Source organism: Psammomys obesus, unplaced genomic scaffold (assembly GCF_907164565.1).
Source record: "Psammomys obesus unplaced genomic scaffold, mPsaObe1.curated_primary_1811, whole genome shotgun sequence".
Lineage (NCBI taxonomy): Eukaryota > Metazoa > Chordata > Mammalia > Rodentia > Muridae > Psammomys > Psammomys obesus.
Window position 1 is genome coordinate 45,010,342 of NW_026585895.1, and position 15,463 is coordinate 45,025,804.

At 42.0% G+C, this 15,463-nt stretch overlaps 1 protein-coding gene across 1 annotated transcript in view; it reads left to right on the top strand.

Moving 5' to 3' along the window:
* The window catches only part of Rbm18 (RNA binding motif protein 18), a 20,766-nt gene extending 7,857 nt beyond the window's left edge, over nucleotides 1-12,909 (top strand). Inside the window, exons 3-6 of the mRNA XM_055600129.1 lie at nucleotides 2,360-2,486; nucleotides 5,996-6,082; nucleotides 8,139-8,224; nucleotides 11,027-12,909. Of these exons, the coding sequence (XP_055456104.1) occupies nucleotides 2,360-2,486; nucleotides 5,996-6,082; nucleotides 8,139-8,224; nucleotides 11,027-11,186 (460 nt within the window). The 3' untranslated portion in view covers nucleotides 11,187-12,909. The remainder of the gene's footprint in view (nucleotides 1-2,359; nucleotides 2,487-5,995; nucleotides 6,083-8,138; nucleotides 8,225-11,026) is intronic.
* The last annotated feature ends 2,554 nt before the right edge of the window (nucleotides 12,910-15,463 follow it).

Consider the following 15,463-nt stretch of genomic DNA (forward strand, 5'->3'; position numbering starts at 1 on the left):
GTGTGTGTGTGTGTGTGTGTGTGTGTGTGTGTGTGTGTGTGTGTGTGTCTTCTCTAAACAGCATTGAGGGTCTAGAAGACAGTTTTTTGTTTTTTGGTTTTTTTTTTTTTCATCTAGAGGGCCTGATGCCTAATTGGTCCTTGGCACATAGTAGGTATTGGTTTTAGCTTTTGTACAGGTGATTGCTTCTATGCCACCCGGCAGGAAGGCTATTTTGATGACTCATTAGGAGAAGAAAGCACTGATTGGGTTACAGAAGTGTGTGTGGGACGAGTATACTAATTCTCTCTCCCAAAGGCAGCAGGGTGCACATTTCATTAAGGGAAGCGAGCCCGCTGATGAGGACTGAGCTCCCATACTCCAGCAGCAGATGAAAGTACTTGCAGATGTGAAAGCAAGAGGCTTCAGGCTTTTTTCACTATCAGAGCCTGCAGTCCCCATCTCCAGGAAGCGAAGTAGTAAACATTTCATTCCTTTTGTTTCAGTGTTCCGATAATTTCAAGAAATTATCAAACAAGAAAAGAAATCCTAGCGAAGTTGAAAGACACAGACCTAAGCAGATGTTCCTGGAATCTTAAGGTCACACTCCTCAGGCAGCGTGTGTTTGTTAGCTTTACAATGAATAATCTGTTGGCATTTTTTTCCTGAGTAAATTAAAATTCATTTCCTAGGAAATGCCAATCGTATTACCTTCCTGCTATTTAGCAGAACTCAGCTAATGAAAAGATAGCTGTGCCGTAGTAGCCTTAAGTTTTGTTTTGTTTTAAATGGGTTTGACCCACCGTTCTGTGGCATCGACATGATGTGAAGGTTTGGATGGGTTTAGTAAGAGCAGGTGTGGCTATGAATTAAAGCCTGTGGGGGAGACTCAGCCTTGCTATAAACCTGTACAAAAATCAACAACAGCTTTGTACTAGCGGGGTCTCCCTCCACCCCAAAGAGCCCTGCATCCTCACTGGGTAACTGAGGTCTCCTGATGAGAGATAGTAATTAAGTACACCGCTGTGGTGGTTTTCCTTTTCAAAACTAGTCCAAGGACCACATTACTATCCACAGTGGGGCTTGGTAGCCTTTCGTCCTATCCCAGTTCTAGACCTGTATTGAATCTTTCTACAATGGCATCAGATACCTGATTACTATAAGGGACTTGCTTATTGATACACATTTGTGTCAGATTTAATGCAACGTGTGATGTGTTTTCTAGCTCTGCTTCCTAAAGGAGACCTTGCTCAAGAGTAAAAGCTCGGTGATTTTCTCCTACAAAACAATGTGAATATGACTGTGCCTGTGAGGACTTTGCTGAGTCCCTGAGGGGTACAATTCCAAGTAGTAACACTTTTAGCATGTGGACTGATACCTTTTTAGTATCAAGGGGACAGCATTGTTTAGAGAAAGCCTTGACTCCATTTGAATAGCTGAGAGGATGCCAGGAGGAAGCCAGAGGAAAAGGAAATGGGAGAGCTGTTGGCTTGTCTTACCCTTACGTTGGATGACAGGAAGTCAGAGTGCAGAGCAACCACAGCAACCTGCTACATCTGTCAAAGACTCGAAGGTCTTAGGAACCAAGTGAGTGTTAGGAGCAGGGAATGTAAGAAAGGGAGAAGCAGGATGGTAAGCAATATTTTGGGTGAGCCTCTGCTGGGAATAAATTCCTTCCTTGACTCTTTTATTTGACCATACCCTAGAGTATATACTCTATTGCTGAAACTGAGGTTGGCTGATTCACAGAGCTGGCCAGTGTCCCCTACATGGTAAGAACAGCCTCATCATGGTTGGCTTCCATACTGTCCTAATTTTCAGTCATGTCTGAAGCCTTGTAGAAATGCCATTAGCTGTGGTTTGAGTTTTAGCAGAGTCAATCTCAGGTACAATTTGTGTTTAATGGTTAGCTACAAAATCTGATAGAGAGGTGTTTTAGGACTGGCTTTTGTTTATGTGGATAGGGATGGTTTTGCAGCTTTGTTTATTTTTGATAAAGGGTAGATTTGGGAGGGTGTTTCTGATGAAGTTGCAGATATTCACAAATGCTATTTCATTGCCAAGAAATTAAAAAATAAATAAATCGACACTATTTTTGAGCTTTTCTCCAAAAGAAAAACAAACAGTGCTTGTGGGCCAGACAGCTGTTTGTTAGGTGCGGTTTTGTTTGGTATTTTGTGTTGGACAGATGCACAGGCGTGACGATTCTAGTTCCCATTCTAAGAAGAGGCAAACAGCTCTGTTTCCAAATAAACTAACACAGCAGTTTCCAGAGAACTTTTTTGCCTGAGGTGAATTCTCTCCTTTTTTGATCTCTCATTTGAGGCTGAGTGACCAACAGCCTTCCTGAATGAACTCATGGGCTCTTCTGTCTCCACAGATACCACCTCCTCAAGCTCCTTCAGAAATTTGGCAAGGTGAAACAGTTTGACTTTCTCTTCCATAAGTCAGGTGCTCTGGAAGGCCAGCCCCGAGGGTACTGTTTCGTTAACTTTGAAACCAAGCAGGTAATTGAGCTCCCTTTCCCTCTCATAGTCTGCACTCTGTCATAATCATTTCTACACCTCTTGAGCAGCAGACCTCGTGGCAGGTCATGTTATTCTGTGTGCCCCACACTGAGCTAAAGGATGTGTTCCTTCACCAGGGGGTTTAGTAGTCAAGCTTGCACAACATCCTCTCCCTGAGCTCCAAGTCTAAGGGGACTGGGTTTTACTGACCACATTATTCGGAATGCACACACTGGGCCTGTGGACACTGCCCTTCCTAACTTGTTTGCTGCTTCAGTGGCTGGCCAACAAAATCTCCTCTTCTTTTCGTTGCTTCTTTAGAAGCCATGTTTCTGATGGAGCCACTCACAAACTGTCATTTCATTTTTATTTTTTTTAAACATGTACCCTTCTGGGGATAGGGAGATGGTTTAGTCAGTAAAGTGCCCAAAGGCTAATCGGGAGGACCCTAGCTCCAATCCCAGTACCCACATAAAAGCCAGGCATGGTGGCACACATGCACAGTCCCAGTGCTTCGGGGAAGGGCAGAGGGTGGAACAGGCAAATCCCCTGAGCTAACTGGCCAGCCAGTGTAACCAGTCCATGAATTACAGGTTCAGTGAGACCCTGCCCAGAAAAAAAGGCGATGAACAGTGGAGGAATGTACTCAGCATTGGCCTGACCACGACATGTGCACATGCATGGGGCCACACACACCACTTGTATTACACATATGCATACATAATTTATATGCACATATATATGTATATATATAATATATGTTTTTAAGTGTCTCAAAAGATGCATACAAATTTTATTTATTTTTTGTGATGTTGGGATTATATCCAGAGCTAATCTATCTATTCATTTTTATTTTATTATTATTTTTTTTAATTTGGAGACAACCTCACTATGTAAGCCCTGGCTGTATGGAACTCACAAAGTGCCTGCCTTTGCCTCCTCAGTGCTGGGATTAAAGCTGTACTCCATTATGCCTCCCTGAACCCATGGTCATATACATGCTAGCTAATAAATACCACTGAGCTAATAAATACCACTTGCTCAATAATCTTCAGTGATCTGTATCTGAAATGTATACATTTCACATGTGACTTAGGGTACATTTAAAAAGTAATCATCACAGGTGCTGGCTGTGAATGACTGCACTTCTGTAATCCCGCACTCACAATGCAGATTCAGGTGGGGAACTCTAAATTTGAGGCCAGCCTGGTCTTAAACAGTAAGTTACAGTTTAGCCAAGGCTACGTAAGTGAGGCTCTGTCTCAAAAAGGAAAAAAAAAAATCACATTTCTGGTGACTGTATAATATTATATGGATTTATGTTACCCAATCCCCAGTTCTTAGTTACTTGAGTCACCACCAGTGACTGGCTGTATAAGCATTATAGTTTTTATCTTGGCCATAACTACATGCATTCACCACATTTAAGGAAATGGAATAAATGGCATCACCAAAAGGCATCACTTTTAGCCAGGCGTGGTGATACACACCTTTAATCCCAGCACTTGGGAGGCAGAGGCAGGTGGATCTCTAATTTTGAGGTCAGCCTGGTCTACAGAATGAGTTTCAGGATGGCCAGAAGTATACAGAGAAACCCTGTCTCGAAAAACAAAACAGGAAAGGCAAAGGCATCATTTTTCTTAATGTAGTTGCCACAGCTGTGCATGGTTGTACATGTTTGTAATTCTAGTACTTGCAAGACTGAGGCAAGAAGACTGAGAGTTGGAGGGCAGACTGGACTACATAGTAAGGGGGGGGGGATACAGTTGCCAGAATACCTACCAGAAATGATATAGCAGAGAATTCTAAGATTGCATGATAGCATCATTTATCCTCACCAGTGCTGAGAGCTTTTTATTTCCTCTAGTTTTTGCAGATGTCATAGGCAACAAATGACGTGTTGTTATTTTAATTTGTCTACTTTTTTGAAGCAATTAAAGGATGTTCATATGATAACCATTTTTAAATGTTTTTCCTTGATAGAGTGATGAGGATTCTTGCAGACAACTAAAATTGGAAGCCATGTTAGGATGCATATTCATTTTGAAATCCTGGACTAGGGCTGGAGAGATGGCTCAGCGGGTCAGAGCACTGGCTGTTCTTCCAGAGGACCCGGGTTCAATTTCCAGCACCCACATGGCAGCTCACACCTGTCTGTAACTCTAGTTTCAGAGGATATAACACCTTCACACAAACATAGATAACAGGGAAAACACCAATGCACATGAAATTAAAATAAAATTAAAACGCTGGACTAGTAGTCACAAAACAAACTTTATATTCCTGTATATTTTATTTGTTACCTTTGAGCAAGTCTCTTTTTGGCCTCGGTTTTATCTAAAAATGAGGAAAAGGAAAAGGTTCTCTCTTACAAAGTCAGGAGGCTATGAGAATACATAAGTATATGTATTACAACACAGTTGGCATTTAGTATTAAATTTGTGAACGTTGAAACTGTGCAGAGATGAAAATTTTGTTCTTTTAGAATACTTATCCCTTATAAGCCTCTACTGCTTCTGATTCTATAGAGCTAAGAGAACACAGTGGACATGCTAAGCCACCAAATGAAACAAAAGCATGTCTCCTGTCTAGCACTCTGCTGCGTTGGCCTGGTGCATTCTTACGGCTGGTGAATAGCCAATGGCTGATACGCTGTGGCTGTTAGTAAACGTTTAGAGTAGTCTGCTGCTGAGTGCCAGAGACTCACTGCTGACTCCAGAGTGCTGTGCTTACACGTTACTCTCCAGCCTCAGCACTCCCTGTTGTTAGTCTTGTTACAGGCCTCTTCATCCCTACTACATGGGCATCATGCTTGGCTGGATGCCCCGTGGATACCCCATGGATACCCGTGGGGCAGAGGTTTGTCTAGAGGGCAGAGTATAGCCAGGTTTGCTGAGAGTGACTTTTTATCTAGCTTTAGGAATTCTTTTTTAATCTTGTTGCTGCTAGATCTGATCAGGAAAGGGTCAAGAGAGCATGTGCTCTGGAAACCATGTAGGAAGATTGACTCCCACAGATTCCTTGCCTGGGTTCTGGGATTAGCCTCTGCTTTTTCCAGCCTGATTTCTTTCACATCCATATCCGTGAAGTCGTAGCCCTGGATATGGCTCCAGAGCCCCTAAGGGGAGCACAGGTGTTTGATGTTTTCTGCACACCTGCCAAAGCCTGTGTGTAGAAAGATAGTACCTGAGAGGGCAGTGCTGCCACTAGCACCTGCTTTTCATGCCCTCTGAATATTCACGCCACCCATGGGGAACAAGCAGTAGTGAGCTTATTTTACAACTGACAAACACTGTGCTACCAACAAACGACAGAAGGTCTGAAATTTTGTTCCATTTTTAAAACTTAAGATGTTGTTGTTTGGCCATTGGGTATTATAAGTCATTGCCTAGTTACCAAAAGCAATTTGGTGGGAAAGTAGGCCACCAAAACTTAACAGGCCTGATGAGAATACAGGTAACTAATAAGTATTTGAATTTCTGTCTAACTCTTGTCCCTCTCTTGGACAGGAAGCAGAACAAGCCATCCAATGTCTCAATGGCAAGCTGGCACTGTCTAAGAAACTGGTTGTACGCTGGGCCCATGCTCAAGTCAAGGTAAGTCTAAGAGAGACAGCAAAGTAACTCATTCTGAGTCTCTGAAGAAGAGCTCCCACCTTCCATTTGCATCCAGCCTCATCACCTGCAGCAGCCATGCTTTGCTCCTCTATGCTGCTATTTATAGTGTGTCTTCCCAGACTTCTTTTGAAAAGCTTCTCAGGAGGGAGTGAATTCTTCACTGTTTCTCTGAACATGTTCGTAGAGCCTGCTATGATTGTTTTTAACATGTGGCTTGTGTGTATACTCAAACCTGTGTTGTTTGTTTCTTTGTTTGTTTTTATGGAAGTTCTTGGGAGGGAAAATGTATTTATTTTCTTAAAACTAGCTGTGGATACTAACAGACTCTCCCTAGCCTCTTGTGTCTAAGGAGAGTTTGAGTTTATTGTTCCAAATGCTTGAGAAATGGGTAGTTTCTCTGTGCTTACAGCACAGCAGTCTCCCTCCTGCAGGGGTCAGGAGAGAGACTATGTGTTTGTGGGACTTAGCGGAGCCTGTATGTCTCCAGGTCCTGAGAAATGGCATACTGCCTCATCCATCTTATAGTTGGTCTCTTGAGGAAAAGCCAGGTAGTGGTGGCACAGCATCTGGGAAGCAGAGGGAGGTGGATTTCTGTGAATTCAAGGAAGGTCTGATTTACAGAGCAAGTTTCAAGATAGCCTCGACTTCACAGAGAAACTCTGTCTTGAAAAAACAAAAAACAAAAGATGTTTCAGCTGGCACAGAGGTGGTAGATGTGTGGACCAGCAGTCCCAAGAGACACCCCTTCTGCAGTGGATCTGTGCAAACCTTCCTGCAGACAGATCTGCAGCTGTCAGGGCTTCTGCTGTCAGCTAGATGAACCCAGGTTTTTATCAGACGCATGCTGCTCATTTCCCCAAGGGACTCAGAGTGAACTAACATTCGGTTGGAGTATTCCTGCTGAAAAGCAGGTCGTAGAAGCTGTGAGGCCTGTGAGCTTCCCAGGTCATGATGTCTAAGACACAGACCTGCCAATTGCTTTTACTGAGAATAATGCTAAGTCTCATTTGCCAGACTGGCTGGTGTTTTCTCGTGCTGCATCTCACTGAAGAGGCAAGCTTGAGGAATTCCCTTTCATCCTGTCTTTCCTATAAAACATCTACCTCGTGGTTCCTTTTGACCAGAGGCTCCTGATTGCTCCTTAATACTGCACTTACTTTTCACAACAAGTGTGCAATTATCTGACACAAATTACACTCCTTTCCTATGTATGTTTCTATTACTGCCGCTGAACGTTGTTACTGCTGCTCTTCTCCACTCAGGCCTGTTAAGAGTTGAGTATCATGCTCGGTACTTCGGAGAACCTACCAGAATTTTAAAAGTGTTTTGAATAAAACAAATATTGTAAGAGGCATTATATGGCAGTTTAAGAATATAAGAGGGCAGCCCTGCTGTGCATTTGTACCATCTGTGAATTTGAACAGTGAAATTCTTAGCTGGGAAATTCTTCCTCTCCCCAGTAAAGAGGACTAACAACTAGATAGAAGCTTTTCTTGACTGTTCCTTATCTTTCTTTCTTTCTTTCTTTCTTTCTTTCTTTCTTTCTTTTTTCTTTCTTTCTTTCTTTCTCCTGTTTTTTTTTTTTTTTTTTTTGTTGTTGTTGTTTTTCAAAACAGGGTTTCTCTTTGTAGCCTTGGCTGTCCTGGATGTGCTTTGTAGACCAGGCTAGACAAAACTGTATGGATTTTTGCATTATATTAAATGTAAAACAGACCGAAGGAGGCTAGAGAGATGACGCAGCAGTTAAGAGCACTGGTTGCTCTTCTAGAGGACCTGGGTTCAATTCCCAGCACCCACATGGCTGCTCACAACTGTCTGTAATTCCAGGATCCAACACCTTCACACAGACATACATGCAGGCAAAATAGCCATGTGCATAGAAATAAATAAATTAAGGAGAAAAAAAAAACAGGCCTAAGATTATCTGGAAATATGCTGATGAACTGGGTAGGATTAGCACATTTTAACCCATGTGCTGCAGTCATGTGCTGGTTTCTGCCCAGGTGAAATAATTTATGCTTTTTCTCACTTTCAGAGGTATGATCATAACAAGAATGATAAGATCCTGCCCATCAGCCTTGAGCCATCATCAAGCACTGAACCTGCTCAGTCTAACCTCAGGTAAGGTGGCATTTGTAGGTCTGTCTGTCACTCAGCAGTTAAACCATTTCTTCCTTCCATGCCTTCATTTACAGCATAGTGGCTCTCCAGGCTCTCAGTCTAGAATAGAATCACTGCGATATGTTCAATATGTATTTCCTTCTTTTCCACATTCCCCCACCGTGATCGTGTACCACCATTTACAGTAGTCATTCACTCAAAAAAAGAACAGGCTTAACTGTCATGCACTATGCCTTGAGCTAGCGCTGAAGATACAGAGATAAATCACACACAGCCTTTACTCTAGAAACAAGCGTTCTTAGGAGACCTCAGTCCCTGGCGTTTTCATCATATGCTAATTCCTCCCTAGCTATGGATTCCCTTATTTTTCAGACGTTTCATTCTATGTACTCTTGCAGCAACTATAATAGTTTTGTTCCAGTTTGTAAGGATGTCAGTTGCTTCTTTGGAGTTAATTCAAAACAGGAGCACTAAAAGTTGAATAGAGAAAAAGAAGTTAAATGGGAGGTTGAGCAGAAGCAGTTTTGTGTGCATGTGGCATTTGGGGGTTTTGCTGTTTTTGTTTTTTCTTTCTTTGCATTGTAGCTTAGGGAAAATTTTTAACAATAACAGTAACAATAGTCAGGATCTATTGAGCTTTCTATAAACAAGAACTATGCTAAGTACTTTATTTAGAGTATATCCTTTAATGCCATGAAAAACACTTCAAATATGGGAAAACAGGAGCTTAGAAAAGTGAAATATCACAGCGGAAACCTTGCTGGTAGTAAGTAACAGAACCAGAATTAAAACACAAGCCTGATGGACCGTCTTTTACTTACTACTTTAAAGTTACCCGAAGTTATAAATGTAAAGATATGTATTACAGCCTTTTCGGGAGAGCAGAAGAAGGTATGTGAAGGAACACCCATGGATTGGAAATCAACGCTTGCACTCAGTAAGATTATAAATATGTGGTACCTGTATGGACCAAACACCAGATAGGAAGGACACATATCCTCTTTGTATATTATGTGCACTGAGCTACACAGACTTAAAAGCATCTCACTAAACTGCAAGGGGAGGAGGTGGTCTTGAAATTAATTACCTAGAAAACGAACGTTTCTTCAGAGTCACTGAGAGCTCATATCCATGTGCCATCCTCCCCATAAAATCTGGAGCTCCTCGATCACAGATTAGTCTCCATGGAGCTTTTCATAGCTCTCCGGTGCTGATTTCTGAACTTGTGCTCTATGGTCTCTGTGTTACAGTGAGCATGGCATTGACATTTCCACCTCAGTACTTGCAGCTTGTTTAGCAGATAGCCTGGTGTTTTCCGTCTACTTTTTAATCCAGAGAATCTAAGCCTTTACTTTTCTATTTACAACTGTGACTCAGTAGATGAGGTTGTTTCCCTGTGACTCATACAGATTGAGGTCTGGCTCTCTCATCAGTGGAAGAAAGACCAAAATACATCTTAGTAGTACATCAGGATTTTATTGCAATGTAGCGCTACTTCTACTGATTGCAAGTATTTCAAAAGATTGCATGTATTTGTGGGATCCACATGATGTTTGAACACGTGCATGAAGGGAAAGCATCCTCTTCCTCCTCATCCCACATTTGTTTCCTTCTGGTTGACTTAGTTTATAATTTGTTGTCCACAAAATGTATGGGAACATTCAACCACCGTATGTCCTTTGTGGATGTCTAGAGGACCATGTGGATACTCCTTAGAAGCTGTAGACCATTGACAGTATCAAAAAATAAAAACCAGGGAGTCTCTGAGGCAGCACATTACTGCCTGAGTGCTGTGCATTCTGGTCCAGGGGCTACAGTGATCCCAGTCAGGAGTAAGCACCTCACGGCTATGCAGCATCCCCTCAATTCATCCTTTCTGTGTCTGCAGAGTTACGCAGCTCCCTCTCTGATGGAGAGGAAAAAGCAAAGGCTTTTTTACAAAGAAATAGGTTGAATCCTAGTCCTGCAGTTTATTAGCCTTGTGAACCCTGGGCACATTTCTTTCCATTTATCCCATAAAATCCTGAAGGTAACCCTTCCTGAGTGATTATAAGGACTAAAAGCAATAAAGTCTAGAGGATAGTGGGTGTCTGGCTCATGGTAACCTATTTGTTAATAAAAAGAAACTCAGAGCTGTAGAGATGGCTCAGAAGTAGGAACACAAGCTGTTCTTCGGAGGATCTGGGTTCAATTCTCAGCACCCACATGGTGGCTCACAGCCATCTGTAACTCTAGTTCTGGTGGATCTGGTGCCCTCTTCTAAACTCCAGGAGCACCAGGCACAGACATATCTGCAGGCAAAATATCCACATAAAATTAATTTTTTTTTTAAAAAAAAAGAAAAAAAACTGATAACTTTTCTAGAATTTTTTTTCTGCTATTACTTAGTGGCCAAAAGGTATGATAATGTAACAGTTAATAACATGGGCTTTTGAGCCAGTTTGTATCCAAATCTCAACTCTCACTAGCTGTTTATCATTTGCAAAGAAGAAGGGAGGGAGGGAGGGAGGGAAAAAGGGAAATTTGCCCTACCTTTTAACGCCATTGTCAGTCCAGTCTTTTGTCTACTTTTGACAGGCACTAGGACCCTGCCTAGAATATGTCTGAGGACTTATTATTTAAGGAAACTGCCTGGATTATAATATAAAGACATAACTGCTTTTAGGCTGTATGTTTCTTGGTTCATGTTTATGGTTTTCTGTCATGTTGCTTCTCTGATGAGCATCAGCATGAGAAAGGGAAGATGCAAACACTTTCTGAGTGTACCTCGTCCTCTCTGACCCTCTGCTGTGCTCTCTCCAGTGTCACTGCAAAGATAAAGGCCATTGAAGCAAAGCTGAAAATGATGGCAGAGAATCCTGATGCAGAGTACCCGGCAGCACCTGTCTATTCCTACTTTAAACCGCCTGATAAAAAAAGGACTACTCCTTACTCTAGAACAGCCTGGAAGTCTCGAAGATGATGGCTGGGAATTACCAGAGCAACGAAAGCAAATGAATGGTCTCCATGTCTGAAGTCCTTCGCCTTTGTACTTTGTAGATGTGAATGGTACTACCAACAGAGCACAATCTCTTGTTAGGGCTGGTCACATGACATTTTGGGTATTCATATGGATGTGTCTTCCCTGAACTGTGTGGAACTGAGCATCATCCAGAATAAATAGGAATGTGTCCAAACTGTGATTTGAACACTGAGATGTTCTGGTTGGCTGCTTTGTTTGGATTTGTAACTCCAGAAACACAGTGTGTCAGAGAGAAAAACAAGCATATGAAGTTTATTTAAATCGGGAAGCTAAATTTATTAACATCCACCAAAAATTTTCAGCATTTTTACGTATACACATCTCTTCAACATAAAAAAATAATAATAAGGGTCGGAAATGAGACATTTTCAGACATTTTTAGAACTGATTGAGAATTTACTGTGGAAATCCTTCAGTTGGACTAAAAAGAGAATTCTTGGCAAAAACCAACTGATACTTTGAGTGAATGTTATAGCAATCTGTTTAAGAATTATGCTTATTATTTCCAAATCTCTATTAGGAAAATGTGGTGTACATCTTAAAATTGTTTATGTCAACAAAGTGTAGAATCACAGTTAGCAGTTTTTACCACGACAGATATTCTATTTGGAAATCCAGCTTTTATTTGGTGGCAATCATGGTTTTGAAGCTGAGTGACTTAGCTTTCTGTAATGCCAAATGCTATTATCAACCTGGATTTTAATACACTTACTGCATGAGATTGTTTTATAGCATGAGGTTGTTCCAATTAGAAGTGTATCATGATCAATCTAAGTAGTAAAGCAAAAGTTCACTGTATTGGTCACTCTAAAACATTACTTTCTTACAGTCCTGTTAGGACGTAGGAAGCAGCTGAGTGGCCTTGTGCAGCTGAGAAGGGCAGTGCAGTGAGCACCCAGAGTCGTGATGGCCAGTGCTCAGGCACCAAGACCGTAACACCATAACCACATTGTTCTGTCGTTCCGGAAGACTGCACGGCTTAAAAATGAGCCTTACTCAGTCAGCATGCTTCTCTGCAGATACCTTCGTGTCTGTGGAAATACCGAATATGGTAGTGTAGAGACGTGCATAAACGGACAGCCTTGGAGGAGTGTTTGTTCAGCTCAGTGTTGATCATTTTGGAGCCAGGCCTGACACACTGTTTCATTAGCATTCTTCACTGGGCAAATCACTGTCACCACAGGTGCCACCCATGATGACTTGGATTGTAGAAACTCAAGTCTCCCTGGGGTTAAGACACTTGACCTCTGAGGTTTTAGTATCCACAGAACTGCTTCAGAGGAATTCTTACCACTTTTCCCAAGGCCAGTCTTTTTAGCTATCTTTAGGTACTGAATCTATCCCAAATTTATTAGTTGTGTGTATCTATAATGCAGGAAACTCTCCTTCACCTTGGGAGCTCGTTCAGGGAAGTGGGAAAACTGGCTCCTATCTGTCTGGTTACTTCTCAGTATAGAATTCACCGTTTCACCCTTAAGTTCAAAGGGTTGTGGTGGAGTAGAACTTGATGCCAATAGCCTTCTATTTTTAATAGGAATCTAGAGAATACTTAGGATTATCTAGAGTTGTTTCTTTAGAAACTAGAACTATTTATTTGTATTTAAACAATGTCTATGATTTGTACCAATTCTTACCCCTCTATGTGAATAAACTCAAGACGGTATCTATGTGGTCTTATTGTCTTTCATCCACGTCCTGGATAACAGCTCTGGTAGGCAGCTTTCCACTCAGATCGGCCAGTGTTTCCAGGTGATGTACTGCTTTCAAGTGCCTTTTTTCCAGAAATTTCCACAGGGCAAGTTGCTTCACCCCTCTGCCTGCCTACCCCTGCCATTAGAGGAGAGGAAGGGGGCTAGGTGGTCTCATGGTACAGGTGAAGGAAAGAAAAATGGGAAGTTGAAGCCCCTGCATGCATCATGGGTGTCCCTTTTCTTTAAAAAACTCTTAAAAGAATGAATGTGTACACTGTAAATATGCTGAGGGTTCTAAAGAGAGATTTTAGAACACAAGTGTTAAGCTGGGCCATTAAGAGGTGGCCTGTACTTTAATATTATCTCACTTTTAATTTTGACTTATTTGAGTGAAAAATTGATTGAAATACTGAGTGGGGGGGTGGGAGTAGAGAACTGAATTAAGTACTGAGGCAGAAGGTGTGAAGTTTCATCAGTCGCATGGCAACCCTCTCACCTGTTGGTTTTCTGTACTTGGCATTCAGTACTTGGGGAAAGGGTCACCTGAGGAGACATTGCACAAAGCACATTATAAATTGGGAAAGCCCTGGTTTTAAGAAGTCGAGCATTCTACAGCCCTGCCTCTTTATGAAGATGAGCAGCCAATTTCCAAATCCATACATACATCTCTGATTTTTATGCTAGTGTGTAAAATAACAAGATATTCTTGCCTTATAAGTTAAATGTTAAACATTTCCTGTGTGTAATCACTGTGTTCCTAAAATAGTTGAACCCAGCAAATTTGTCCTTGATTTCTTCTTTTTTTCCTTCTTGCTCCTATCTGGTCCGTCTTCCAAACATGTCTTGAATCTGGTGACTACACACCCACCACCCTGTTCTTGCTCAGGTCACATCTACTGCCGTGCCTCAATGACCGTCCCCCTGCTCTAAAGTCACCCCCACAGACAGGATTTGAACCCAATGGGGTTGAATCCAGGAATTTCCATGTGCTAGACAAGTGCTCCATCTTTGAGCTACATTCCCAGCCCTTTTAGTGTTTTTGGTTGGTTGGTTGGTTGGTTGGTTTTTTGTTTTGTTTTCATTTTGTAAAGGGTCTTACGCTGTAACCCAGACAGGCCTTAAACTTGTGTCTCAGGCCTCAAGCAGCTGGGCTAACCAGACCCAACAAGCCTTTTTTCTTTTTTTTTTTTTTTAAATTCTTTTGAAAGAATATATATACAGTAGCATGTATCTGTAGTCTTAGCTATGTGAGAGGCAGAAGTGGAACCATTTAAGTCCAAAAGTCATGGAGAGCCTGTACACCATAGCAAGACTTTTCAACGTTCAGACAAACAAATAAATGGCTTTTCATCATACCTAGAATACAATCTGAAGATCTACATGCTCCCAAATGGTTTGTGCTTGGCTACCTGTCTACCCTACGGCCTCTTCTCCCCTTGATCACTGTGCTCAGCCATAGTGGCTTCCCTGTTCCTTTGGGTACAGGAGAGCAGCTCCCTGAGAGCTTCCGTTAGCCGCTGCTGTTGCCTGGGATGCTTTTGGGCCCACACCATCTGCTCATTTCTCTGCTCACGTGTGTGTCAGTGATTAAGAGGCTGTCCTTGGCCATCCCTGCCAATTTCCAGTTCTTGCCTTCTTATTTTCTAAATAGAACTTAACACTACCCAACACTATATAATTTGGTATCTGCCCTTTGTTTAAATATAATGTTGACTTCAGGAAAGGACTCTTGTCACTGCTATGTCACCAGACTTTTAAACAGTGCCTGTCATGCAACGCGTGCTCAGTGAGTTTGTTGACTGAAGTACTAGGACCCTGCTTACTTGAGAGTTGAAGAGACTCACCTCACTCCTTTGCTATGCAGGTGGAAAGTAGAGAAACCCAGAGACATGATACGGCTTAGGCAGGATTATACAGTTAATAGATGTTATGGTGTCAGTGTGTCCTTAAGGGGTTCATGTGATGAAGCTGAACCCCCATTGTGAAGTGTTAAGAGGTAGGACAGTTGACCTAGGTCTGTGAGTGCATGCCTTTGATCTCAGCATTCAGGCAAGTGATTGTCCCTTCAAGGCCAGCCTGGTCATGGTGAGTCCCAAGTCAGCCAGAGCTACGTAGCAAGACCCTGTCTCAAAAAAAAAAAGGAGGAAGATGAAGGAGGAGGAGGAAGGGGAAGAGGGCTAGTAGATGCATGTTCACATGCTTTCTCCCTGTGACTCATCTTGTATACCTCACATGTAAACTTTAAGATCCTGTAAGAAGGCCATCACTACATACCTTGACCTCAGGTGGACCTCCAGACTGTGAGCTGAAATTAGCTTCTTCCTTTAGCTATAAAGTAGCATGCCTCATGTACTTCATTATAGTAAGACAAACACAGCACAATAGAAGAGCTTTAGGTAGACTCTACAAATGTTAGGCCTACAAACACTTCCCCAAGTAGGTGGTACTTCAGCAGAGTGACACACGCCACCTCTTTCTGTACAGCTGCTACGTAAGTGGTTGAAGGAAAAAGTAAAAGACTATTAT